The sequence below is a fragment of the Anopheles darlingi genome, chromosome 3, assembly GCF_943734745.1.
Source record: "Anopheles darlingi chromosome 3, idAnoDarlMG_H_01, whole genome shotgun sequence".
NCBI lineage: Eukaryota > Metazoa > Arthropoda > Insecta > Diptera > Culicidae > Anopheles > Anopheles darlingi.
This window is the reverse complement of record NC_064875.1, coordinates 55,940,604-55,967,041: the sequence shown is the minus strand read 5'-3', so window position 1 is coordinate 55,967,041 and position 26,438 is coordinate 55,940,604. Positions and strand designations below refer to the sequence as shown.

The following is a 26,438-nucleotide window of genomic DNA, read 5'->3' as shown; positions in this document are numbered from 1 at the left end:
TGCTGCTGCTGCTGCTGAAGCCGCAAAAGGGCTCGGGGCTAATCTTTATTCATAGTTTCAGATTATATTTCCCGGGACAGCTCGGGGCGACCTGTCTGGCGGACTGCTTGGTGCTGTAACTTACGGACTGAGGACTCCTGATAATACTAATTGGTTACCTACCGCGTTGGATATCAATATAAGGATAATATACGCAAACGCCTGGACACTCTGTAAATTCAATGCCGTTCAATGCCTCCCAATACGTCGCATGATAAATCGTTCAATTCAGAAAAGGAATTACAAAACAAAATATAAATATATTCCGGAATCTTGTTATTCTTCTGCGCGAAGAGGCCTGCGACCCTTCAATTCATCAAAATACATCACTACTAACAAACTGGCCACATTGGCGGGCCAGCCAGGAAGCGGTGTGGTGTTGCAGCTCGAGCTCGAGCTGCATTTCAATAAACCATAGCATCGTCGTCGTCGTCGTCGTCGTCGTGCGGTGCATTGACAGCCGCTCCGATCGCAACGCAGGAGCAGAAGGCGCAACACACGCACAATCGGCATCAAAGAAGAACTTGTCTCACAGCACAGATCATATTTCAATTTCCCAGACACCCAGTCCACCAGTCCCTTTCCTGCACCAGACAAAGCCCCGGGCGCGTTCTGCCGGAAGCTTGCGTGCCAACAGAGGACGACGACGACGTCGCGATATGAGATCGAGAGGCGTGATTCTCACGAAAATGGAATTGGCAAACACCCTAAACACGGTTCACTCCTCCTGCAGTACGTACTCGCCATCGGTAAAAAGCAGAAAGGGAAACGAAAAATGCGACATGAGCATCAGCATCAGAAGCAGCAAAGGCAGAAGCAGCATGATCACATACAAACACACACACACACATGTATATCGCTTCCGCACAGCAGTAATCAAAACAACATTTTAATTAGAAATTAATAAATTACGGGACAATCGAGGGAGGCCGAGAGACGGGAAACGATCGTCTCGCGATGTATCGATGGCCGCTCCTTCCTTTCTTCGATGAAACCTCGCCCTCGATGCCGTTGACTCGATGAATTTGCACATTCCGGCCCGGCTTCAGACCTTCCTCGCCTTCGAGGCCATCCAAGGCCAACCCGCGGGGACGCATCCCGTGGTGAAAATCATGCTGATTAAACTCACTAACACCCCACAACCGGACCGGCAGGTGGTACCGACCGCTCCGTTGCCGGGCCGATGTATGAGATGGCAACAAATCGACGCGCGACAAACAAAAAAGCGCCAACCGCCGATCGAGGCTGGCGATGCGGCTCGTTGTTGGCTCGTTAAATAATGATATCCGATATACTTAGTCATGGAGAGGCCGCGCGCCGCGTGGTTTTTTGTTTGTTTGTTATCTCGGAATCGAAGTACACGAAAGAGAGAGAGAGAGAGAGAGAGAGAGAGAGAGAGAGGGCGAGCAATCCCCCCGCTATGCAGCACAAGGGGAAAATCTATTTTTAGCGAATGCGCCTAATGATCTTAAGACACGTCGGCTTCGGTGTACGCGATCCATCCACTACCCGCAGTGAAAGAGACACTAAAAGCTCGTGAGCGCGCCGTGAGTATACGAATTGCGCCCAAAGGTATACTATCGTGGCGATGGCAGATCGGAATCCGGCCCGTGGTGTGTACTCCGTTCCAGCACGCAGCTTAGTAAACCCCTGATCGCCGTGAAATGTACTCTTTCGCGATACAAACGTGCTTTAGGGGGTATCACGAATCACGCAGTCAAAGACTTTATTCGATAAATAAAGGAATTGAGGATTATTTTATTTTTCGAAAATTCCTTCCCATTTTGCGGCCACTTTGTAAAGTAATTTGTGACTTACTTACGTGCCACGGCGCAATTCGTTATCAGCACAATCGCATTCTTCGCGTTCGCGTTCGCTGCTGCCACAACAACTCGTACCACGAACAAAAACGCTTCTGGCGGGCCTTCTGCGACCTTCTGCCTCAAAGGAGCAACTTAATTTGACATAAAATACCAGTGCAGTCGATCTGTGTTGTGCTGCTGATCATAAACTTTCGATTTCTTTGCCGCCGCCACCACGACTGGAAACAAATTCCCCCTTCCGATGCCTGCTTGCCTCTTCCTCCTCTTGGCCCAATTTTAATCACGTAAAACTGTCGAAAAGCGAGCTCAATTTATTGGTTTCAATGCAGATCGCCAAGCCCGAGGCCAATTACCTCCTCGCACAGGATCACGGGACTTATCCGCGCGATCAGCGGGAAGCTTCGATTTGTTTGCATTAAGCTGCCGGATGAAAGAAAGGATCGCCGGATCGCAGGATGGCTCTGGTTCTGATTTATAACTGCACCATCATCGCCCAAAATGAGATACCGGCATGGCATTGGGGTTGTTGCTGCTGCTGCTGCTGCTACCGCTGATGGTGTTGCATTTTGAAAAATCGACTTTTAACTCACTTACGGGAGTCTGGCGTGCTCGCCCTCTTTCATAGCCATCGTGTGTGGTGTTTGCTTCTGCATCTATACAACACCACGAAGCGATGCAAATGAACGTAAACGAATTTAAAGAAGAACTTCCTCCGGCAATGAAAGAGATTTGGCTACAAATTACGTCGAGCTCCGTAAAAGGGAATCTCCAATCCAGGGGCACAACCTCCAGGGAACTGCAGGCTTTTGGTTGCAGATGGTGCAGATTAGCGAAGCGCGTCTTTGGAATCGGGCAACTGTTCGGTTCAGTTCAGGAAGCGATAAAGTGTCACGCAACCGTATTTATATCCGGCTGCAATACATGCGACAGGAAACAAATGATCGGCGTCGAGGATTCCAATTTGTTTGCGTGAAGAAAAATCACTTTAATTTGGATTTTAAATTCATTTTCCTCTCTCGCTCGCTCGCGAATCTTTCGATGACATTCGTGTGCGACAATATGTAGATGAGACATTTAAACACATGCTTCTGATCTACAATCTTGTAATCACTTCCATCTTTACGATCTACAAACCATCCCTCACACACACACACACACCTGAGCGAGCTTTTATTGCTGCAAGCAGTGCAGACGGGAGTGGCAAAAATGGATCATAAATCAATAAAAAGAAAACACATCCAGCGCTTGTTGCTTCCATCTTCCGCTAACACTGTAGCCACAATGTAGTTGTTCCGTGCAGAAGCAGAAAAGAATAGAACCGAGATCGAACGATCGAGAGAGAGGGAGAGCCCAGCATTAAACGGTTATCAATAGGGCCCGGGGGTCAATTACTACCTTCATTAGAACCAATTTTTATAGAACCATCATTTTGCCATTAGCACCGGTTTGTGGGGCTGGTGGGGCGAAGGGAAGCGTTTTTTATTCAATCACGGGATTACCCTCCAGTCCCTCCGGGGGAGAAGGCATTCAGGTGAAAACGGTTCCAGAGTCCCAGGCGCGCCCATCCTATGCTTCCTACGATCGCCGTCTCATGAAAATCATGTTTCCTTGGTAAGGGAGCTTCTAGCGTAAGAAGATTCTGCCCGGTCATTCTGAAAGGTCCATGTCCGTCTCCCTGTCCTGTGCCGGCTTGCCAGGCGGCATAAATAATTTTGAATCGCTTATCGTGCCCGCCATTAACGTCCACCGCTGGTCTCTTCCGCGGTGGCGCGAGAACCGTCTGTTCCCAAGAAGGGGACAAGGACTTCCAAGTAACAGCGCGCACCATCTCCCTCAGCTTGTCACGAAAGGACTACTACCACGATGGGATAACTGCCAATTCATGCCCTGCCTGACAGGAATGGCGGAAGTGGAACGCTTCGCTTACCTTATCCAGAGCTGCTGTGCTGGTGCGTCACTACCGGCGTCCCTCGCAAATTCGTGACTCACTGACGTCAAAACCCCTTGGCGGCAACATACTAACCGAGGCCTAGGGCACGGCGATGGAGGTGGACAATTTATGATTTGAACCATGCGTCACCCCCGAACGCCCGGCTCTCGAAATGTTTCGCTATCTTTAGGAGTGCTGAGTTGGCTTTTGGGGATGGGGAATTGAAGAAATAAATAAATTGTTCCGACCGTCCGTAGCTCCTGGTTGGTACCAGCATCGGTGGCAGACCCACCGTTTGTCGAACGCAGCCTCCGGTGTGTAGCGAATGATTGAATTTCAATTGGCAGCCCTATTTCGAGTCTGTGCGCATTTAATCCAACCACTCCTCAGGCCCACATGCCCACACACACGCGTGTCCGAGTGGCGGTCGTGGTCAGTCAGTTTGCTAGACAAATAGACCTCGCGAGAGACGCGAGAGTAATAAATTGGAAAACTCCCTCAGTCCTTGCACATGGAGGAGAGAACTGGACCTGCATACAGTTTGTTCAATCGATTAGCCAATTGTTTATTGTGGCTAGTTGGTTTTATTGAGTTCCCTGACTCCACGGACGGGGCAGTCTTATGCAAACTGCAAAGCAAAGACGGAAGCGCAAAGAAGAAGGAAAGCCCCGGACCCCTGTCAACTCGCACTCCACATCCACATTTGAGTGACTGACTCACGGCAGAATGATTGCGTTGACGCCAATCCAATAAACCAAAATCTAGACAAGAATTGTCTATTTATACCGAAACGAACGAACAACGAACATTTCCTTCGGTCCCAAACCTCCCTAGCTCCCTAGAGACACTCCTGTATCCACTCCGGTGCGCCACTGGAAGCTACCCTGGGAGATGCACGCAACCACCGCTGGAACGGAAGCGAACGGCGGTGTCAGCATCCGTGACTATCTGGCCCCCGGATCGCGGTGTTCGCCGGCGGCGCCACTGCATGATGATGATGGACCGACCGATCCATACCGGACCGGACCGACTGCAGACCGAGGCGCGCAACGGCCCACGGCAGCAGTCTTTCCATCCCATTCGGCGTGCGATCTACATGTACAACGCGGAGCGTCGCGGCGTACAAGACGCCCTTTAAGTACACAAAAAAACCTCGCTGCTTGTGCCGGCGAACCCGGCGTGTCTAATTGCTTCCAAGGACCGACCGAAACAACACACGCCAGAGTGGAGGCGTACACGCCACCGGCCCGCCAGCGTGGTCCTGATAGTGGATCGGCGTATGTCCTGGCCGCCGGTAAAACACGCCACACGGGCCCCAGATGAGTCAGCAAGCTCCTAGAGGACGCCACGGAACGTGACTACGACAAGCAGCAGCAGCACCAGGACCTATCTTGATGCTTCCGATGCGTTGCGTGTTGTGTGTGTGTGTGTGTGTCTGGGGTGCTTGGCTAGGATCGGAAAACCAAACCAATTCAATTCGTACCAGATCATTCCGTCACGCGGCGGTGGTCGTGGATCGTGGTTGCGATCGTGAGTGATTGACATTAGACCGTGACGCGCGCGTCAGAACCACGGTACACCTCTGCGTTCGATCTGCGTCAGAGAGAAAGAGCCACACGCCCGTCCGGTGTGCGAGTACATGGCTTGCGGCATGATCATGGCCACCACCACGCACCCTCGACATCTTAACTGCCTGTTTATTCTAAGCTCCAGAACCGAAAACCTCCGTAACGTTGCAACGACGCAGAACCGCGAAGAACAATACTTGCGTCACGCGAAACGTCAAGATCCATGGAACCATTGGGAGGTGCTCGAAAGGAAACAGTTTTTCGCTGCCGCCAGCTAGGGCCAGCTTTACACACAGCACAATACTGATAAGAGCGCCGCGATAACTGACCATAACTCGAGCTAGAGCTGCCGCAAAATAGCATGCAAATCAGCTATTAAATCATCAGCAATCGTTGCTGCTGCTGCTGCTGCTGTTGTTACGGCTGCTGCTGCCACACGCATTACTTTCCAGCAAAACAACAACCATCAAACCAGTCGCTTCGGGGTATCCGAGGTTGGTCGCTCGCTCGGTTTTACAGGACGGAATGGTGGAAGACAAGTACGGTGGAAGCTAGTACATGTTCACGTTCTAATTCAACGATTTATTTAAAATAATAATAATATAAAACCAACCGAACCGATTGCGACTTCATTCCGAGGATCGCGGATCAATAAACATGGTTTCCCGGGGTTCCGGGGGGGGGTGAGGTTCAGGCGCCAGCTGGAGCCACTTGGAGAGGTTGTTCAGCGCGTTCGTTGTGCGTCGCTCTTCGGTGCTCGGCTGCGCTGACCGATGAGCTGAGGGTAGCTGCGCAACTGCGGCCCAAGGGGCCACACCACAAACACAAAGGTCGTGCTCGTGCGCCCGGAGACAAAACAACTAGGAAGTCCTACAGGATCTCATCTGGATATCTGGGAGCCGAGGGCGCGCGCGGACGCCGGAGAAGCGGGCCATATATATTGAATTATCCAGCGCACCTATCGGAACGAGGCGCGCGCACGCTCCGTACCCTGTGAGTTATGCTTCGGTTCATAATTTATGTTTTCATTCGATTCGACGACAGGGCACGGGCACACGCGGGCCCATGACCACGTTCTGCTTCACTTTCGAGTATCAAGCAACAGAGCAATAGCTACGGAGTGGACTAGCGAGAAGCGATTTCATGCCATGGACATTGGACACTTTCATGTGTGCTCTCTACTCCTCTCTCTCTCGCTCTCCTCTCTCTCTCTGCTGGTGCAGGATTTTGTCAACGACACCGCTTGCAAGTACCTTCGGTCATTATTTCTGACCCCCCAAAGGCAGGAGGCAGGAGGTCGAAGATCGAACGAGGCGAAGGGTCCCAATCGATCGAACTGCCCCCATGTACGGGTAGCCCGAACATTCCGATATTCCGATGCGTTCCACGCGATAAGCCGACAACGAGGACTACGATGAAGGCGACGTGTCCCACGGCCAGCACTACGCAATGCCGAAGAGGTTAAGCTCACGCATCCCAAGGGTCGTAGGACCTAGGGAACGCTAATTTATGGTCACCAAGCGCGTACGCACGAACACACGCACACATAACCTATGGTACCGATCATCATGACCACCGCCTATAGGATTATGAGTTCATTGTTCTAATACGTCTTATGCCTTATGACCGATTGGCAGTCCATTGGCACTAGGACTCCCCAATTGCACTAGGCTGGACTGGACGATAAATGGTCTCCTGCTGGTATCCGGACAGGCATGTATGGACGATAGCAGACAGCCAGCGAGCCAGCCAGCCAGGCGTTAATCTCCATTCCAATGCACTTTCTCACCGCACTGGTATACTGGCTGTAGTAGTAGGGTCCCTTTTGTGTCTGGTACAAACCCTCTGCGCCTCTGGCTTAACTTCACTCAAACGGAAATTAATTAAAGCGCCCGGGTCGCAAGTCAGGCCATCGTCCAGGAGTCTTTATGCTAGTCGCAATTATTTTACCGCATACTCAACTTATGCTCCCGCATTCCCGTTCCTTGCGCGTTTGTTTTTCTCCTGTGTCGCGAGTGCAACTCATTGACGCCGTTGCGGCGAAGTGCACCATAATACCGGGGCGCGATACCTTCCCTGGATACCCGTGTGCTAGATTGCGTGATTAATCACTTTCGCTGACCAGTGGGCCTCGGGATCGGAGGCCGATTAAAAGGAGGCTGCCGCAACCGTACGCCCGCACGTCGCGATGGCGTTCCTGGACATGGGGTGTTCCCCCCGAGGGCGTTTTGAGGTGGAAGTCAAGTCCAAAGACCAAAAAGGCCGCCCCCTGCCGTACACACACACTCATATGTACTCGAAATATAATCCGAAATGACGAACGAGCGAGCCCGCGCGATGGTCGCCTCAAGTGGCCGGCCGGGCGTCACGCTTTTAAGCCTTCTGTCACTTATCTTAAGTCCATAAAGCGCCACCACCCCCACCCCGATGGGGACGTCGAACTGGCGTGTTAGGTTCGTTGTACAGTCGAAAGCAGGCCCGGCTGCTGGCTTTTAATAAGCAACACAAACGTGCTGCGAGGAATCTTAATGGCTGGCATACGTCTACTGCGTTGTTTGTAGTGTGTTGGAATTTGCGATCCAATCGTGTAGTAACCCGGCGAGTACTAGATCTGTAACCGTAGTAACCGCACGCCACCTCATCGCTCACGAGCTGTCAAACTTCATTTGTAAACAGTAAATACTATTAAACGGGAATGGAGTTTTTCGCAAGAACTAAATATACTGTATCGTCACGCTAGGATCTACCGTTTGACTAAGAAAGAGCAGAATGACCTCATGCTGTATGAGTTTGACCAGCGAAAAAAAAACAAAAAAGAACACCGCGAAGCGCTAAACGCGCCCGCCGGTCATGCCCTTTGTGTTGTTGTGTGCTACTAGAAATGGTCAGAAGGTGCGTCCTGCTGGGCTGGGCGCTGGGTCCAAAATTCAAACAAACCACACACACACACACACCCCGCAGCTACCACTGCTCAGCGGGATGTATTTTGCATTCAAACAACACACCAAACGCGCAACATAATCACATTCAATGGCCGCACGCCATGCGCACGTTCAGCGGTATCAGCAGAAGCCAATCAGGGGGCACACCCCCTGGACCCAGGATAAAGGACAGGCGCATTAAGCAAACATCGGCATCCCGTGCGTCCCGTCTCCACCACAGCGGGGCCCGCGCCATTGCGTCATGTGTCGCACGGTGGTGCGGTGAAAGCGAGATCAGGAAACGCCGGGCCCTACCCTAAGAGCAAATCGGCGCGGCCTTTGAAATTCCGCTCCGAAAAGGGAAACTCGCAGATGATATGCCCGGAGATATGGCTGCGACGGTGACGGTAGCATGTAGCGGCGGTGTGAGCACGCTTTGCCGAACTTGTTTCGTGTGTGTGTGTGTGTGTGTCAAGCGCACCATGAGCTGCTGACCTTACACGGTTTACCCGTGTATGAAGATCATCGCAGCAGCAGCAGCAGCAACAGATCTTGGATTGGCAATTCGCTAGTAAGCGATCTGCAGCAGCAGCAACAGCAGCAGCAGCAGCAGTAGAGGGAACAAAGAGAACTCGGAGTGGCTGACCTTGCTCGTGAACATGCTTCCGCTACAAATGTGCTACAAAACGCGATCGATCGCCCGATCGCTCGATCGTGTACTCTTCGTGGAGGCCGGGTTGACCTCACAAATCGAGAATTTGATTTTAATTTCTTCATTAAAACGAGCTTTTAAAGGAGCAAAGGCCGCAGATGACACCGCGTGCAGTACCACGGCGGTGTTAATGTGGTAATGCGATCGCTACGATCAGCAGTTAATCCCTCGAGCCCCGGCGACGGTGAGATAAAGGCGCATAAAACCCTCACTTCAGCAAGACACTGCAGAGCAAACGCATCAATTGCAATCATGGAGCCAACATTGAAACCGAGCGAAGGGCTCCTAGAAAAGTTCCCAAGAAAAGCGAGACCCCCCCCCCTTTTTCCCTCCCCCTTCGCCTGTTTTTCAATTGATTATTGATCGAGGATGCTCGAGTCGCGCCAGATCGAGTGTTTTGGCTCCGAGGCTCTCGGATTCGATTGATTTCTTCACATTACGCCAATCACGATCGCGATTGTGTCGATCGCTCTGGCCTAGCCACTGCTTCCAGGGCGCGATTAAGCGACGAACAAGTGTTCTTCCTCCCCCCGGGGCACTCGCCTGTGCAAAACGATTACTGATGCAATGGAGAGGCTGATTTACGATTTCCTGACGATCGCCGCACTGGACGATCACTTTGTCGCCGTGGAATCGCGATGCGGGGAATGTGCAGAACACAGAACCACGAGACACCGACCTCACAGAACGCGTGTGTGTGTGTCTGAAGTGTGAACATTACAAAAAAGGCTGCTTGTAAATGCAAGCGGAATTGCCGGCCATTGACAACTGTTCGTCAAATGGTCGCCACATTGCTCGACATCATCGGCGATCGATCGATCGATCGATCGAAGGGATCTTCTTCCCTGACGTTTGCAAATCAATTGTATCGCCGATCTAGCACTCCGCGGGTACATGATTAATCAACACCTCGAAGGGCCTTGCTTCGTTTGGATGAAGAACAGAGAACAGAGAAGAACCCTTCGCTGGATTCATTACGCAGACGGTGGAGGACGATCGCTCGATCGCGAGATGGTAATTTGTCCCGATCTCGATTCTGATTCCGAACACCCAGAGTAGTCCATCGGTGGCACTGGGATCAATCCGCTTATCCCTCGAATACGAAGTCGTCTGTCTCTATGTCCTTCCATCCATCACCACCAGCATCACCACCACCAGGAGGGAGTGGCAGAATGAAGTTCTCTCTTAATGAACTTCCATTATTCGTTCCTGTGGTGGACTTTCTGCCCCTTTACATCACTCTCCATGTCTGGGCCATGTTTGGGGACCATCAACGCCCAGAGGAAGGTGGGGATAAGTCTATGGTCCGCGAATCCCGGGATTCAGATCAATCAGACAACACTGACGAACTGTGTGCAGCGACTGCTCTTCGCAGTGCTAGTGGCCAGATCGAAGTACAGAGCATCCTCGAGCCGAGGTCGTCGAGTGATGGGTGATCGAGTGATCGCTGTACTTGCACTTGCAGACTGACGAGTACCGATCAATGTCGACAACGGTGACGTCCCAGTGAAGACAATCCCGGACAACAGCTGCAACAACCTCAAACGGGGATTGGTGAAGCTCTCCTCCACCCCTTAAGAGCTACCGTCCAACAATCGATCGTTCGTTCCATCGACCCCTTCGAACGGTTGGTAACATTCCTGTCGCGCGAATCGCGAGAAACAATCGCAAGCGCGGGCGCTCAAACAATGGACTACCGCTCTTGTGCAGGGTCTGCAAAAGGTTCTGCAAAAGGATTAACGGCTCCCTCGCGGCAGGTGCGCGCGCCACAAGACGGGCGGAAAAATTGCTGATAAATGTTGGAAAATCATTAGCCCTTCTCTCTAGCACTTGAGGAGGAATAGGAGGCGATTCGCCAGAAGCCAGTGGCTAGAGACTCCCGCGTGTGGTATGCTTTTATTATGTTGCGAAAAAGGACTCCAGCGTCGGACACGAAGACACACACACAAAATGCCACTAATTTATCGCTTCATAAAGCATCGCCGATCGCGCGCCAGAATGGCCTTTTCTGCTGCTGCTGCTGCTGCTGCTGCAACCAAGCTGCATTATCGATCGTAGCGATAGGATTAAGACTCATTGCCCGGTTCAGTCGCTCGGATCTGTCCTTACAGATGTCCAGAAGGGAAGAAGGGAGGTCCCCGTAGAAGTGCCTCCGTTCACACCGGCTAGCGAACAATTTAATTAACTACAATTAAACAATTTACATTACTCGCCGCGCCTAGCCCAGCGATGACCGTCCAGAGTCCAGGGAGGCCTCCAGATTGACCGCTCGATAGGATAGATGACTCTGAGGGACGGCGTGGCCGGCGCCCACTGGCACCCGGAACGTATCGAGGATCGAATTTCGAAGCAGAAATCCGCGCGAGGATTTACGGACCACGATACTGAGTGTTCGGAGTGCATCACGCGGTTCTCAGAACTTCTCTCACACCAAGGGAAGAACCTGGAGCGGTGATGCTATGTCGCCGGGGCGCGCGCGCGCGCGATAATGTTGCCAATCGCGCCACGCCGAGAGTACGCCATCCACCATTCATCCACTAATTATTTATCCTACATTCGATCTACGGATGGTGCTGCTGCCGTGGTTGGTACATTTGTAAACTTAATTGCCACGATCGTTCCGGGCCCCAAGACAACACAACCGCCTCAGAGGGCCGCCACGATAAATTACGCCGTTTTGCTTGTCACCCACCGTCCGGTCCGCTTGCGCTGGAGGGGAGTTTTGCATGCCACCGCCACACTCCAGCAGCATTACGGCGATCGATCGTAAAATTCTTTGATTTATCAATCGCCCCTTTACGACGTTAAGGTGGCTTTGACTTTCTCCTCCTCGCTGCGTGATTGCGAGTAAATCAAAAATCCAATCCATGTCCAATGTTCCCGGGCTGCGGATTACCGAAATGGACAGTTTATAGTATTTTGATTTTTATGGAAATTGTTGCGTAATCCAACCGGGCTGGCGCGACCTCATTCCAGGCGGCCAGTGGACTATCGGCTCCTCTCTATCGCGAACACTGAGGTGAGGTGCGATCTTCGAGCTACCAAATTGACCACGCGGCCTGTCTTCATCACCATCACGGCGCTTGGGAATCATGCAAATGTGTCACGCGGACGCAGCAGCACCGGTGGCCATGTTTGCCGTGACCGAGAATGACACAATTGGTCCGGGCTGGTTGGTCCGGACCAAGTCAAATCTAGTTTTCACCATTTCGGACACAGGTGGACTGGACCTTTCCTCCAAGCGCCAAGCGAACGCATTTGATAACACACATGCCGGAGGCAAACCTGTCCTCCACCGACGACCGACGATGATTTCATCGCCGAACCAACCAACACGCAAGCAATCGGGAACTGGCCGGTTCGGGGTCGAACTACTTCACTTCACGAAACAGGTTACGCGAGGATTGACCTTCGACCGTTCGTGTCGTCGATCGCGTTGGATGAAAGCTACCAGATACTAGGGAGATGCAGATCGCGGCAAAAAGGTGGCGATCCTTGTCCGAAAACGTGTTGTTTGCCCCTCGGGAGAAGGTGTTGTGTCTTGTAGTTGCTGTTGACCTTGTTGTCGTGCGGATGCATTTACCTTCACGCGTGCGCGGATTTTTGTTTTTTCCTTCTTTTTGGCTAAACCTCGCTGAAGTGATAATATTGATCATTACGAATGCGACGATGCGATGATGATGATGCGATGCGCGTACGCCCACTCTTCGGTAAGGTGATCGTGATGTGCAAATGAGCTGAGCTCATACGCATGATTCACCACCATCAGCAAAAGCAACAGCAGCACTTCTTCGCTAAATATTGACCTTTTTGGCAAGGACTTATCGAACGAACGCGCACCACGAGCGTGTATGTGTGTGAGTGTATTGACAAACATTGACATGCAGAACACGAGATTGATGGCCATTTCCTGGCACCAATTTGTCATCAACCGATTTGCTGCTCGGCATAATTTCGCGTTGGTATAAGCAACTCGGAGCTCTTAGTTCGCTCGCGACGCAGTTTATGATGTTGTCTAATTGCCGGGCGTAAAGTACGAGCTAGTAAATCATAAGAAATCGATCCCGGAGCAGTGAGTGCCATAACATAGAGACCGACAGACGGCGGCAACGCGACCAGAAAGAGGCCAAAAAAACATTAATCAACTCTAAACCAATTGCGCTATTTGGTGCGATGATTTACGACGACGACGATGGCGACGACGACCACGACGAATGTGATCATAGCGATCGACCGGCGCCATCGAGGGGGACTTGTGTCATTCGACTCCGCTCTAATGATCGTTTAACTATTGCCCCCTTCTCCGCATTCACTGGTGTTCCTATCTACTGTTTTATGATGCCTCGCTTTATGTTTGCCTAGCTCAAACCGCAGCAACAGCAGCAGCAGCAGCAGCACTCTGCGCGAAGACAAACTGCTGTAGGCCACGTATTGGGACACTTTCCTCCAGCAGCGCACTTACGGTGTCTGTGTGTCGCACACCACCAGTGCAGGTGCGAGTGAGCGAGCGATCAACATGATTACAGCACCATCATCCTCACCATCATCATCATTACCTTCCTCGTGGCGCGCGCTCGCCAGATCTCATTCGCTATCGCTATCTCGTCGGCCAAACGTTCGTCACCGGGTTCGTCAAAAGGAAGCCACCAAGAGCGCGCGCGCATGTGTGTGTGTGTGATGGTGTGTGTAATAAGCCAATTGCACGGTGGCCCCTTGTCCCGCAGGGGAGCTCGAAAATTATGCTCAATTATCATAAACATCCTCAACACCTTTTACTCGAAGGCTGTGCCCCCCTTAGGGAAGGCTGGTGTTTGAATGTGACGAGAGAAGGCGCGAGAAAGGGAAAGGGAAAACGAATGTAAAACCCCCGAAAACGCATGCCGATTGATTGGTGGAGCCATCGGACTGGGCCTTGCGCAACTAATCCTAGGAATACGAGAAACCTGAATGGACAAGGCGATCGTTTGCAAGAGAGAGAGAAAGAAAGAGAGAGAGAAGACATAATTGAATCATCATCAGCGACCTGGAAGACTTTCTGTTTTCACATTGGAAGCCCTCCCTTCCCGCCCCAAAAACCCATGGAAAAAGGGACACCAATTACATGTTTTCTAATATTTGCTTTTCCGCCCTTTTTCCCCCTAGTTCTCTCCTCTTTCGCTTGATTCCTAGATTCGCGGTGTGTGCGTACGTTGCGCGGTCCAGTGAGTTCGTTAATAAGATCAACTCTTGCACGACTTTTACAAGACGTAAACCAATCGATTGATTGACAACATTGTGTAGCACACACGCGACATCACGACGATCGCGAGAGTTTCGTCGTCAGCTACATCGTCGATTACAAACCAGCACCGCACGACACGCGATAATGTTCGTACTCAGCGGCGTGGCGTGTGTTAATGACACGACGTTCCTTATCAACGTCCCAAAATGATGCTCATTTTCTTTACAAAATTGCCATAAAACGGTACGCTGCGTTCCATTCATAATGTTGCGCTTCGCGAGAGACTTAACCTGGTTAATAAGCTTATCGCGATTAGCGTTTTTTTGGGGGCCGCGCGCTGTCGGCCCTTTTATTGTGCGGTGGTTAGAGCGGAGCGGAAGCAACATAACGAAATTCCGTAACACTCAGTCGACTTCAACATCGAGTGCAAGCTGCATGGAAAATGGAATATGATAAGAGCGTGGCGCGACCATCAATCAAATGCCATGCGTGTAAGGCAGCGCGTGTGTGAGTGTGTGTGCGATGCGTGGCGCACGATAAGCATTATTAAGTAAACAGCGAAGAGACATCAGACAAGCGGGGATCGTTTTAGAGATGAAATACGCCTTTCAGTAAAAATGTAAGATCTCAACCGTTGATAAGCGACGAACCTTGGCGCTCGTGCGCGTTTAAGCTTTTAAATGTTTTGTCACCCGGCCGATGAGGAGATAAATCAATCAAAATACGTGAACCTAGACGCCTTTCGAGGATGTTGCAATAGCCACCTAGTGCTGGCTGCTGCTGCTGCTGCGAAAGGTATTCGAAACATTGGTAACAACGCTTCGAACTCACAATCGGCTCATTCCCTTCGATTCTAAACCATTTTCACACAGTGCATGTGCATGCATGGTACGATCTGCCTTAAAGTTCTCTTTCATGTTTTCCCATCGCTATCCGTATCGCCGTGCATGGCAAGCGAGCGCGATTGCGTTCGTGGTTCTTGGTGGGCAGTACAAGCACCGCTGCGCTGAGTCAGACGATCAGAGATTCAGAACCTCCCCTCGCCCTGCGCTTTGCGGTCGCGGATGGTCACTGACTCCAACGCAACGACGACGAAGACGACGACGCCAACGAACGACCACGGACCACGGAGGGAGCCAATTAAAGTTTCATCAAAACAGACAAAACGCTCCGGACACGGGAGTTGTAAATCAGAGTTCAGCCCGAGCGCAAGGGATAATACAACAGGGAAGGGGATTCTTCGATCTTCTCGTGGGCTCGCGCCACTAACGATCCTCAGCAAACGAGAGCCACGAGTTCGTGGGCGAAGTGAAATTTTCCACCACCATCACCACCACTTAGATACGACGCCAGTGATAAGAGAGAGCGGAGAGCGCACATACGGAGGAAGAGACAAACGTTCTCGACATTGAAACTACGAATCGCAACACGCACCACCCACCTTCCGACTAGGGTCGTAGATCATGTTTTCATTTTCATTTGCAAAGAGTCCCCAGAAGAGGCACCAGGGGAAGGGGAAGGGTGCTAGCTACAGAACCATGTTTCAATCGTCGTCGTCGTCGTCGTCGTCCTCGTTGTCGTCGTTGTCGACGACGATCCCTGATACCACCTGCAACGCGAGGCAACCGCAATGCAATGCAATTCAATGTAACGCTCTGTACACACAATTCGTGTGTAGATCTGTCCCTTTGGTGCTGGTGCTGGCCCCTGCACTGGCACTGACACTGGCCTTTTGGTTTCAAATAGAATAGAAAACCCAAGGAGCATGATCTACGAACCTGCGCCTTTGACTAGCAGGAATTGCCCGGGGGATCGCGGGCGCCTGATTTTGTCACCGAAACCCCCCTTCGCTGGAGGAGGAGTCAGACGATGTCGAACATCGTGACATACCACGATCACCTCCGCCAGGATCAACATCCACTCCTCCTCCTCCTCCTCCTCTGCTCTGCTCTTGCAACTTCTTCAAATTCCTTCGAGGTGATGAAAATGCGCTTCAACTCACTCACTTCGTGACTTGCCGGCCGGCCTGTCTGTCTATCAGCTAGCCGGTAGCAGCTGACATGCACCGAGCGCACCCTGTCAGTGGCCCAACGATTTCGACTCCCCCCTCTCACCTCCGTTCCATTTGGACGACGAATTGGCGCACGACGAGCATCATAAGTTCACTAATTGGCAAAACACCGCGAGGTCAAGAATCGATGCGCGATTCTACTGTCAATCATAATGCGAACGGTGCGTATGTGCGTGTGTGTGTGTGTGTGTGTGTGTGACATTGCGGATCGCGCGCACAGCAATTGATCACTAATCACAGCGCAACCGAAGACCACGAGCCTCGGTATTTGTGGCTTCACTTGCGATGCGAATTCCTTTAAGAACAATTGTAACAAATGTTTAAACTGCCTTGTATGTCGGTGTGTGTCCTTGAAAACGAATTCGAAAGCAAGGCACTTCCGACAGCGATTTCACGATATCGTCCTCGCAATCCTCGCTGTTAATTAACCGAAAAGGGAACCTCCCCCCTACCATCGTGTTGCTTCCTTTCCACTCCGTTCACTTGGCTTGCAACTGCAAACTGGTATGAAATACGGTGCATAATTAGCATTACAAATGCCGTAGATATGTAAAACACGCGAGCGCTGGCTAGCGATCGGACGATCCTTTCGGTTCTGGAGCTACAAACCTCGCTGTCGCTGGCGACGAAGCGTCTCTTTCGCGAATTAATATTCATTTCGAGGGACCCTTTTATTGATCAAGCGCTAGCTGCGTAAGACAAGCACACACACACACACACACACACACACATGCGCGCGCTGGCTCAAGCGACGATTACGCAACTCAATTGTTGCGATCGCTCGCTGCACCGCTGACGCTCTTTTCAGACTCGAATAGTTTGAATGGAATGGTTTGAAGTGTACGTCTTCAGTAGAACAACGTATCTTCTGCTGCATTCTGCTGCACCACTCCACGGTTTCAATACCAGATCATTAGCCGCTTTGTCCACGGAATCAATTGAGAGCATCTTCGGAGGAGGAGGAGGAGGAGGAGAAGGACTTAAAAATAGAATTTTCTTTCTTTCGAGCTCCGATGGACCGATCGTCCTCCGGTCTAGCGCGCGCGTCAATCAATGGCATGACAACAGATCGTGAAAGATCATCAAACATCATCACCGGAAGAATAAGGAAGAAAATGCTCTCTCCCGCAGCAAGCAAGCGACCTCGCGGGCGACGCGATCGTACGTCGATCGCGGTGCATCGTCGATCATCGACGATCGACCTTGGCATGGCATGGCATGACATGGGCTGGACTTCCCTCTCCATCTTTTGTGGTGTGACGTTTTCTGTGTGTATGGCGGCGCTACACTTAATTACACTTTGCGCACTCCGAGCAGCGCAATGCAACCAATTACACGATCGCATCGGTCCACGGTGGTCAACATTGAGACCACCCCTGCGGGCCCGGTACGGCGTGCTATGCTAATGTTGCGCTTCTTTTCTGCTGCTGCTGCTGCTGCTGCTGCTGCTGCTGCTGCTGCTGCTGCTGCTGCTGCTGCTGCTGCTGCTGCTGCTGCAACAATGTTCTGCTACCTGCCAAGGAAAGGGGCCACCATGACACCGTGTGTGTGTGTGTGTGTGTGTGTGTTCGTCGTTCGTGGTAATAGATCTCCCTGGCAGGAGAAGGGGATTCTAATGGTTCTTCACAAAAACACAAAAAAGATCGTCATGCAGCCAGCCAGCAAGCAAGCAAACGAGTGAGCATAGTATGGTGCCGCATCGGCTCATGCCAGGCTGTCCATGTGTGTGTGTGTGTGTGTGTCACTGCTCCATTTGTTATCCCGCGAGACATCACCTCGCGATCGCGATCTGCTAAGCGATCGAGAAGAAAAAAAAAAGAATGAAAAAAAAAGGGTAGAAGGTCACATACCGCGATTGTTTGTGGGCACATTTTCATCCTTTTCGTTCCCCGTTGAGCACTGCCCGTTGAGCTGCCGAGCTTATTAATTGATCCGCTGCGACGCTAACCACGCGCCAACCGCGGGCCACACATCGTAGATCAACTTTCGATCAAGACATTCCGCGATCGATGAGCGCTCTCTATTGCGCGCCTGGCAGGCAGGCAGGCAGCGCCAACCTCGATCGATTGTTATGCATTCCAGTGCCCCATGTGCCCACGTCAATATCCCCCCGTTTTGCAAATTTATGCCACCATCCCAGCAACCCAGTCGCCAGATGCATCTCATTGCAATATGGGGCCGACCCCGTGCGGTTTAATAAGGACATGGCGGTTCGATGAATGATGAAATGATCTAATGCTTTCAGCGACAAAATTAGCATAAAGCTCCTCTCCACACACACACACACACACACACACACTCTCTGTCCGACTCGACTCGTCGACTACAAATTCGCTAAACGTTCGCTCATTTGTTTCACGTTTGAAAACATAAAAACGTTGTTCAAACACGCCGTTCGCTTCCAAGCTCGTCCGGAGCAAACGAAAGCAAAGCCCCTTTCAAATGCGTCTAGCCCCCCGGCCACGGGCTGCCACGGGAATGGGGTGGAGGGTGGCGCGAGGGAAGTATGTAAAAGAAAATCGTGCAGCGATAACAACGTGGCACGCGGTATCGCTGGCGGTAGCGGGCGTGATCGTAATGGCGTACGGCTTCGAAAGGCGGCGGACACGGACTTGCCCCTGCCCGGGAAGGAAGAGGAAAACTGGAGCATTTTAAGCCGGCTTCGCCACCATCGCCGCCGTCGTCGTCGAGCATGACTGCACGGACTGCGACTGTGGCTTGCACTTTTCCTCCTCGCTCGCAACTCATCCCCCCGAGGGGCCGGTCCAAATCACCTCACCAATTACCATCGTTTTCGTTGGCTGGCTTTTCAATTTTCGATTTCGAAAAAAAAGGGTGCCAGCATTCAGAAGCCGTAGCGGGGTACAAGAAGGCGGACGGAGAGTTACTCTCACCCCCGCACAGGCTCCACACACAGACACACACACACACAGTGGGCAGCAGTGTGCCCGGTAGCACAGTTGAGATATTTCAATATCGCGCTCAATGTAACTTTCAGCTCCAGTTCCCGGTATGTTCGAGTTCGAGAAGGAAAAGCGCTCGCGGGACGAATGTGTGTGTGTGTGTGTGTGTGTGTGTGTGTGTTGTTATCGTGCCAGACAAAGTCATCAAACAGCAGCAGCAGCACCTCAAAACAGTATCGCATCGCACACCATTATCGATCGCGGTGAGGAGCGCACATAATGTGTCCGAAGATTTGTTTGTTCCGGACCTGAGACGAACCGGCCGACACACGGGCCATTAGCAATCGAGCGGCCCATTAGCGTTAGAGTGTGGGAACCGCTCTCGATCGGCAGGTCGATCGATGCGGTTCCCTCCCTTCCCCGCCGATAACACATATGTCGCATGTAGAGGGTGGGACGCAGCACGCCTTTCTCCGTACCAACAGCAAATGGAGCACTTCCATCGAGCGTGTAATTGCTGGCCAATTCCGGAAGCCAAAACGGAGCCACCCGCCCCCCAAAACGGGGGGCTATTAAACGATCGATTATGTCATTTGCGACTGCAACGTTTCCTGGTTTCCATTCTCCGCCGCCGCTGAGCACCACGAGCAAGACCGAGGAGATCGAGATCGGTTCGGGTAGGATCTATGCTAGCGATAAGCGATGCAGGCTATGCACGATCGTATCATAAACACCCCGGCCCCGCGGCCCCGCGGCCCGTTCGTTGACATTTTTCAGCTTCTTGGCGGAACATGAACTTGGCATGCCCGGCCCCGGCTTTCGAACGGCGCAGGCGGACAAGGTTTTTGGAATATATTGTTACACTCCGATCAAACTCCGTGACAGAGAGCGCGCGAGGGCGCGGGCACGCCATTGACCAAGAGCAGCAAATGGGTTTTTTGACCACGATGACAACGCCGGGGGAATCGTGAGCATCGACGTGCAAGCGCACCTTAAAGACACACATAGGCACCGGTGGAGTTCATTCCGTTAGTCGAGGAATCTCATAAAGATCTGCATCTACATCTGCGCGCGCGGTCGGCGCAATTGCATCGCGCGTGGTGTCTGTTCTCATCTTTAGATGCGATCGTCTAGGATGCCCCAACGGCGAGGTGCATCTCTTCCTTCGGCTTCGAGCGTCAGTCTCATTGTTACCTCAGGCGCACACACGCTACTCGTTGGGAGTTCGGAATTTGTTCGACACATTGTGTATTGTATTGCTACGGGCGTCGTATGTTCGGCGTCGCGGAGTTACATTATTGTTAGCCCGAAGGCCAAGGTATTTCTACTACTGCAGCGACACCTTTTAACCTTTTGCGCGTCCACCGCTTGACCGAACAAATTGTATCACGACGGAGTCGCGCCTCTCATCACACACACACGCACACACACACCTGAAGTGAAGTGAATCCTCCGATCCGTGTAAACCCGCGCTCGAAATGCGCAACGTCACTCGACTGGCGAGTGTGTAGGTTGCTACGATTTTGCAAAATCAACAGTGCCATCGTTCTGTGTGGCTGTTTGATTCGAGTGGCTACCCTTAATAGGACCACACACCGCCCAGTGTGTGTGTGTGTGTGTGTGTGTGTGTGTGTGTGTGTGTGTGTGTGTGTGTGTGTTCGCCATTTCGCAGTCACGCACTGCTTTCCAAACACCCGGGCGGGCACCGAGGAGGACGGGCATATGATATCATGGCGTGTGGGTTTGTTTACCTTCCGGAGTATCCTACGGTATCGCAACGGATCCCTGTCCACCGGGGGCGCTAGCTCATGGCGTAATGGTAACTGTCATGGTGTCAGCTGTAGTAGGCTAGATGTTATTACTTCTTGCTTCAAAGGTGGACCACCCAGTAAACGCCCCAGTGAGACTGCGCCATCATTCCCGCAGCTCCAAGCAGGTAGGTCTAGTTTTTTGCTCCTAAGATGGACCGCTAACACCACAGCATAATGTCTTGATTAAGACGAACTCCAAATTCCGGCAGGTTTGATCCCCGCTGTTCCCATACGCGTGAACATGACGATGATGACTACACAACCAAAAGTAAATAAATGCAATAAAATATCACACTCACTGGAGCGAATTTACTATCCTCGACTCTCCGGTGAGGTTCGCAAAACAGTTTTGTTAACTTTCATCCCCCCGCACCTCGGTGGGTCTCTCATCACTCGTCGGCAATGTCATGCAGTGTGGCCACGTACCACGCGCGCGCTCGCCAACCGTTAAATCAATTTGAAACGGCAGCAGCAAAAACAGCATCGTATCGCTCGCTGCACTCGAGATGCGCCCCGAACGGCGTCATAAAACTGTTTGAACCATGTGTTTCATGATTAAACCATAAATCCATTACCGACAAATGACCCACACCCCCGTTCCCCCGGGCCACACAACACCTCTATGATGTCTCTGGCACCCTCTGGCACTCTCGGTATTTTCTCTTCGCCTTCGACTTCAACGCGGGTCATGCTACTCGAACATACTGCTACCACTGACGCGGGCCTACGACGAGACTGAAATAGTTGCAATCCGGCTATAACATCCGGCTAGCGGTGGCCACGGCACCGGAAATCGCTTTTTGACTGACGGGTAGGCAGCCGCGCCGACTCGTACGCGCCGACGTCCGATGGAATATCTCGCGCCACCTTCGAAAAGCTCCATCATAATTCAATCGAACCAAAACCAACACGCATATACGCGCAGTGGCACGCGGGAGGCTTTCCCTTGGCGTGATTATTCAACCGCGATGATGTCTGCCATACGCAGGTCACGCCTGTCTCTCGCCACCGATCGACCCGCCGACCGACCGACAACCCTTCACACTGCTTGCACACCTTTACTCCCGGTTTCTCGTCGTCGTTGGCTTCCTTTGAACCGAAATCTGCACAGCAAGAGAAGGTTGAAGTACTTTCGACCGGGGCTGTATTCAAATAATAATTTTTCAATTCCCTACAACGAACCGAAAGGCCAACAGGCTGCTGCTAGAGAAGACACTACACGAGCACACGAGCACGAGCACGTCCTTCTCTCTTGAGTTTGATTGCATGTTTTTTTTGCGCGCACCAAGCCCCAAACTTGACTTCTACAAATGGACTCCCAATTTAACGACGACGACGAGGGTGAACATTCCCATGCCCCACACACACTCATGGGTTCCACCGCTGGGAGGTTCCACTTTCACTTTTACTTCGAATCCCACCTAATTTGTGTGTGTTCCGCCAGGGACCTAAAATCCTACATTAAATCCTATACCATATGCTGCTAATGTGAGTTAGTGCGAGCTAAAGAGTATAGTGAGTGGCGTCAACGCGACGCGACTTACCTTCGTTCCAGCTCGCGATTCTTTCTCCGCTTGTAGGTTCCCGTGTGTCCTTTGATAGTCCGGTACAGTGACATCACCATCTTTGCTGCAGTTGTGTTGAGTTGACCGTTGACCGTGGACGAAAAAAAAACCAACGCTTAGGACGCTGCGTTTGATGATGGCTCGCTGGTGACAGCGACTACAGTATCGGCAGGACGTGAGCGACGCTCACTGATACACCACAACCTTTGCTGCCGACTGACACTTTGCCTAAACACCAACTTTTCCAACTATTTGCTATTCTTTCAAAGATTTTATTCTCTTCCTCCGAAGAGAAGCACTTTCGAGGCGAAGCCGCGCGGTAACCAACACGGCGTGAGCCCTGTACTCAAACACCGGTACAGCTTCTCACTTTAATGCACACACTAACACACACGAGGAAAATACACACACATAAACACAACACAAAACACACGTGCGCAGGATTCTCTTGGAAAAACCTAAAACAGAGCAAGAATTCACTTTAGAACAACGACATATTAGCAGCTTGACGTCACTTGACGCGATCCTCTTGCACCAAACCCGGCCAAAGAGGGAAAGCATCCGTAAAAGTGTGTTGCAAAACCAGAACGCCGAACGGCAAGGCAAGAGTTCGATCGACACCGACCAGACAGATCAGACCGCAACCGCCATCAAGGACACGCTTGAAACAAAAAAACTGGCTTTTTCGGGGGACCGATTTTTCCATCCATTAAGAACTGATGGGGATCCGGTTTTTTTGATCTTGAAATTTCGAGGCTCAGCAAACTGAGACCGACTCGCTGCGAGTGAGCCTGTGACCGACCTGTCCACCGACACCGACGGCTACACCCGGACTGAAACGAGACAATTCGCGATAGAACGCGATAGGCGGCGGCGGCGACGGATTGCAAATCGAACCCTCGCCGGAGAAGAACCGCCAGAGAGAAACCGAAATTATGTCTGGAAACGATATGAATTCCGCTGTGTCACGTCCGATATCCGCCTTCGTAAGGAGGAGTGAGAGGCGCGATCGCGAGCGAGTTAATTAATGATTCCTCCTCCCCCAGTCGGTGGGGACGTCGTCGATGACGACCGGATGCTTTGTTTCGCGCGCGCGCACTCGCGGGATGCACCACGCCGTCCTCGGCAAAGGTAAGCCGAGTGCGGAACCAACTAATTGAAATGCACACAATCATGTTGACACGCTGGGAAAGGTGTTTGAATCTTGCCTCTTCTTACTCACAAACACACGCACACGAACACGGTGAGTATGATTAACGATCGTTTGTAGCATTTCCTCTCCCCCAATCGGCTACTGTGATGACAGGATGGACTTTGGATCGGTGAGTTGTCATAAAGAAATGCCATTTTCCAGCAGCTCTTCCTGTGAAATGGCTTTACCGTTAGCGTGATCAATCACTGATCAATTGCAACATGAATAATGCCGTCCATGAATCACGACCATCTTTGCGTGCGACGCCATTGCGGAGGGTTAGAACATCAGCGAATCGGACATGTGCGTCGTAGAGATGTCAACAACTTCGTAAGGGTCCAAGTTTAGACGTTATCATTTCATCAACTGTCACAAACACATACGCAACACTCTCAACACTTTCGATCTACATTTAATGCCAAAGTATCACGTTACAGGGGCAGCAGAAAAAAAAAACCCCAAAGGATCGCCGCATTTCGAAAACTCGTTTCTTGATGTCCCCAAGGAGCAGATCTCCGCCATACATGCCGCCACGGAAAGGTCATCCGGGACCGAAGCCTTCTGGAGACAAAGATCCTACCAACTAGCAACGACTTCGGACCACCGGACCAATTCGTTCTGAGGAGCAATACGAGAAGCTGAAATGGAGTTGATGTTCAACGCCCCTGACAGGCTGAAGAGATTCAAGCGAATGCCTTATCTCTTCGCACCGGCAACAGTCGGATCAGCGAGATCCAGCTGGTTTTGTCAGCACGATACTTTGCCTTTACTTTAAGCCAAACCACTCCGGCCACTCGTTTGAAAATATTATGAAACAATGTTGGCTTTCAAATCCCTCCCTTCCTCCGTCCACGGGGGCACTGTGAGCGGAACGCAAAAACAACGGTGGCACCGCGCAGGTGCGCCAATCGTCGGCCAGCCCGCACAGTTCGTTGAACCCATTTCGCGATAGACAACTTTCAAAAAGTGATCCAGTCCAGTCCGACAAATAAGTTCTTCGTCACAGCGAAGTCAACCTTTCCGTTTTGCCTGCTACTGCTGCTGCTGCTGCTCTGCTACTACCCCTCGTTATGGTTATTAATGTTCTCCGTGGATCACTCTGCCGAAGGTGGTTGTTGGGTTCTGTGACAAACAGGAAATTCCTTCCACTTCGCCTCGTAACGCACCGGTTGCGGTGGGCGTACCGGCCCTGCGTGAGGATGTGTGTATTTGGGATTTTACGATCGGACGGTTTTGTAAAAGATCCCCGACGTTGACGTGTCGCGAGCTCGGTAAGGTGTAAACGTGTCCGTTCCGAAGTGGTTTGTTTGCGATGCGATGCGATGACTAAACGGTGGAATGTCCTAAGTGCTAACGATCTACAAAATACCCAATAAAATGGGCTATCAATACGATCATCAACTGAAAGCGATCTCATCCATCCATTGCGTTTGTGGCGTCGTGGTTTGAAAAGGCGCCTCGCGACGAGTGCACACCATTTGGTGCACAACCGTGTCATACATATTTATGTTGCTCTGCGTTATCGTACGTCTGTGCGTGTTGCACCCTCAGGGCAGACAGCGACGTTGAAACCTGCTCTCGCGCTGGCCCCGACCGCCGAGAGGAAATCCTCTGCTCTCTGCACCACATGCGCATGCGATTCTCATGACCTTACAACATCATCACTACCACTAGGCACCACCCTTACACCCCAGTGTGCCCCAGCACGCTCGACATCGGGAGTGACAATTAAGCGCCTCATGTAAGACATGACCTTCTCAACCGGCCCCGAACGGACATCGTGCGGCGGACCGCTCTTGTCATCGCCATCAAGCCCAAGCCGAGCCGATCTCAAGGTTCGATCCTTTTTTTTTTTTTATGCTCGCACTCGCTCGAAATCGATATCGGTCGTAAAGATGTTGGAACACACAACATACTCGACGCGTATCGATATCCGATCGATCGCGCCGATTACCCCCAGAGCTTACGGTAAAAAATGAAAATTTGTTACCATCCCCTCGCTCTCTTCTACCTGCTCTCTCCTGCTCCACTCCGCTATTACTGTTAATCGCAACACAATCGTACCGAGGAACGTGCAAGAATGCACACACCACACGGACACGTTCTTGTTGAGCACTGATCGCCACCACATTAGGAGCACCGCTAGGGAGCGCTTTGACAGCGTCACTACGATGACTGCTTCGATGGTTAGTATCTCTGTATCTTGACTACTTGGTTTTATGTTTTTTTTTTTACAGCATAAAATCACATCCAGCAACAACACACACACACGTCGCGATCTGTCAGAACATACTGTCAATCGAAATCGACACAGCATACTGTGATGTCACCACACAAGCCAGCCAGTCTAAATGGATGGTTTTGTCACACCCTTGGAGTATCGTGGGGCCACCCCGAAGAAGCATAATCCCCCGTGGCCCTCGGAAGGCTGTAAAATTCCCATGCCTTCCTCTCGCCGCCCGGTCCGGTCCGGTAGCCTCGTCGATCGATCGATTGCATCAACACCATGATCGCCCCATCGCGGGTGAATGTGGAACAAATGGAAGCTCCTGGGTTGGTTGTCGCTCTGTTTTAGCCCAGCCCGCCATTAAAAGGATGCCCCCCGGTGGGGGGGTGTTTGACGGGTACTGGAAGACGATAGGACAGCACACCAAGGACGCTGTGCGTGGCTTCTTCGCTCAC

The 26,438-nt window shown here is 51.6% G+C and overlaps 1 protein-coding gene across 2 annotated transcripts in view; it reads right to left on the bottom strand.

Moving 5' to 3' along the window:
- The window catches only part of LOC125955015 (uncharacterized), a 108,583-nt gene extending 85,897 nt beyond the window's left edge, over positions 1-22,686 (bottom strand). The window contains exon 1 of one of the 2 annotated variants that reach the window (XM_049685825.1): positions 22,544-22,686. In XM_049685825.1, coding sequence (XP_049541782.1) covers positions 22,544-22,623 — 80 coding nt within the window. In that variant the 5' untranslated portion in view covers positions 22,624-22,686. The remainder of the gene's footprint in view (positions 1-22,543) is intronic. The other variant, XM_049685826.1, reaches the window with a different exon arrangement.
- Between the last annotated feature and the right edge of the window lie 3,752 nt (positions 22,687-26,438).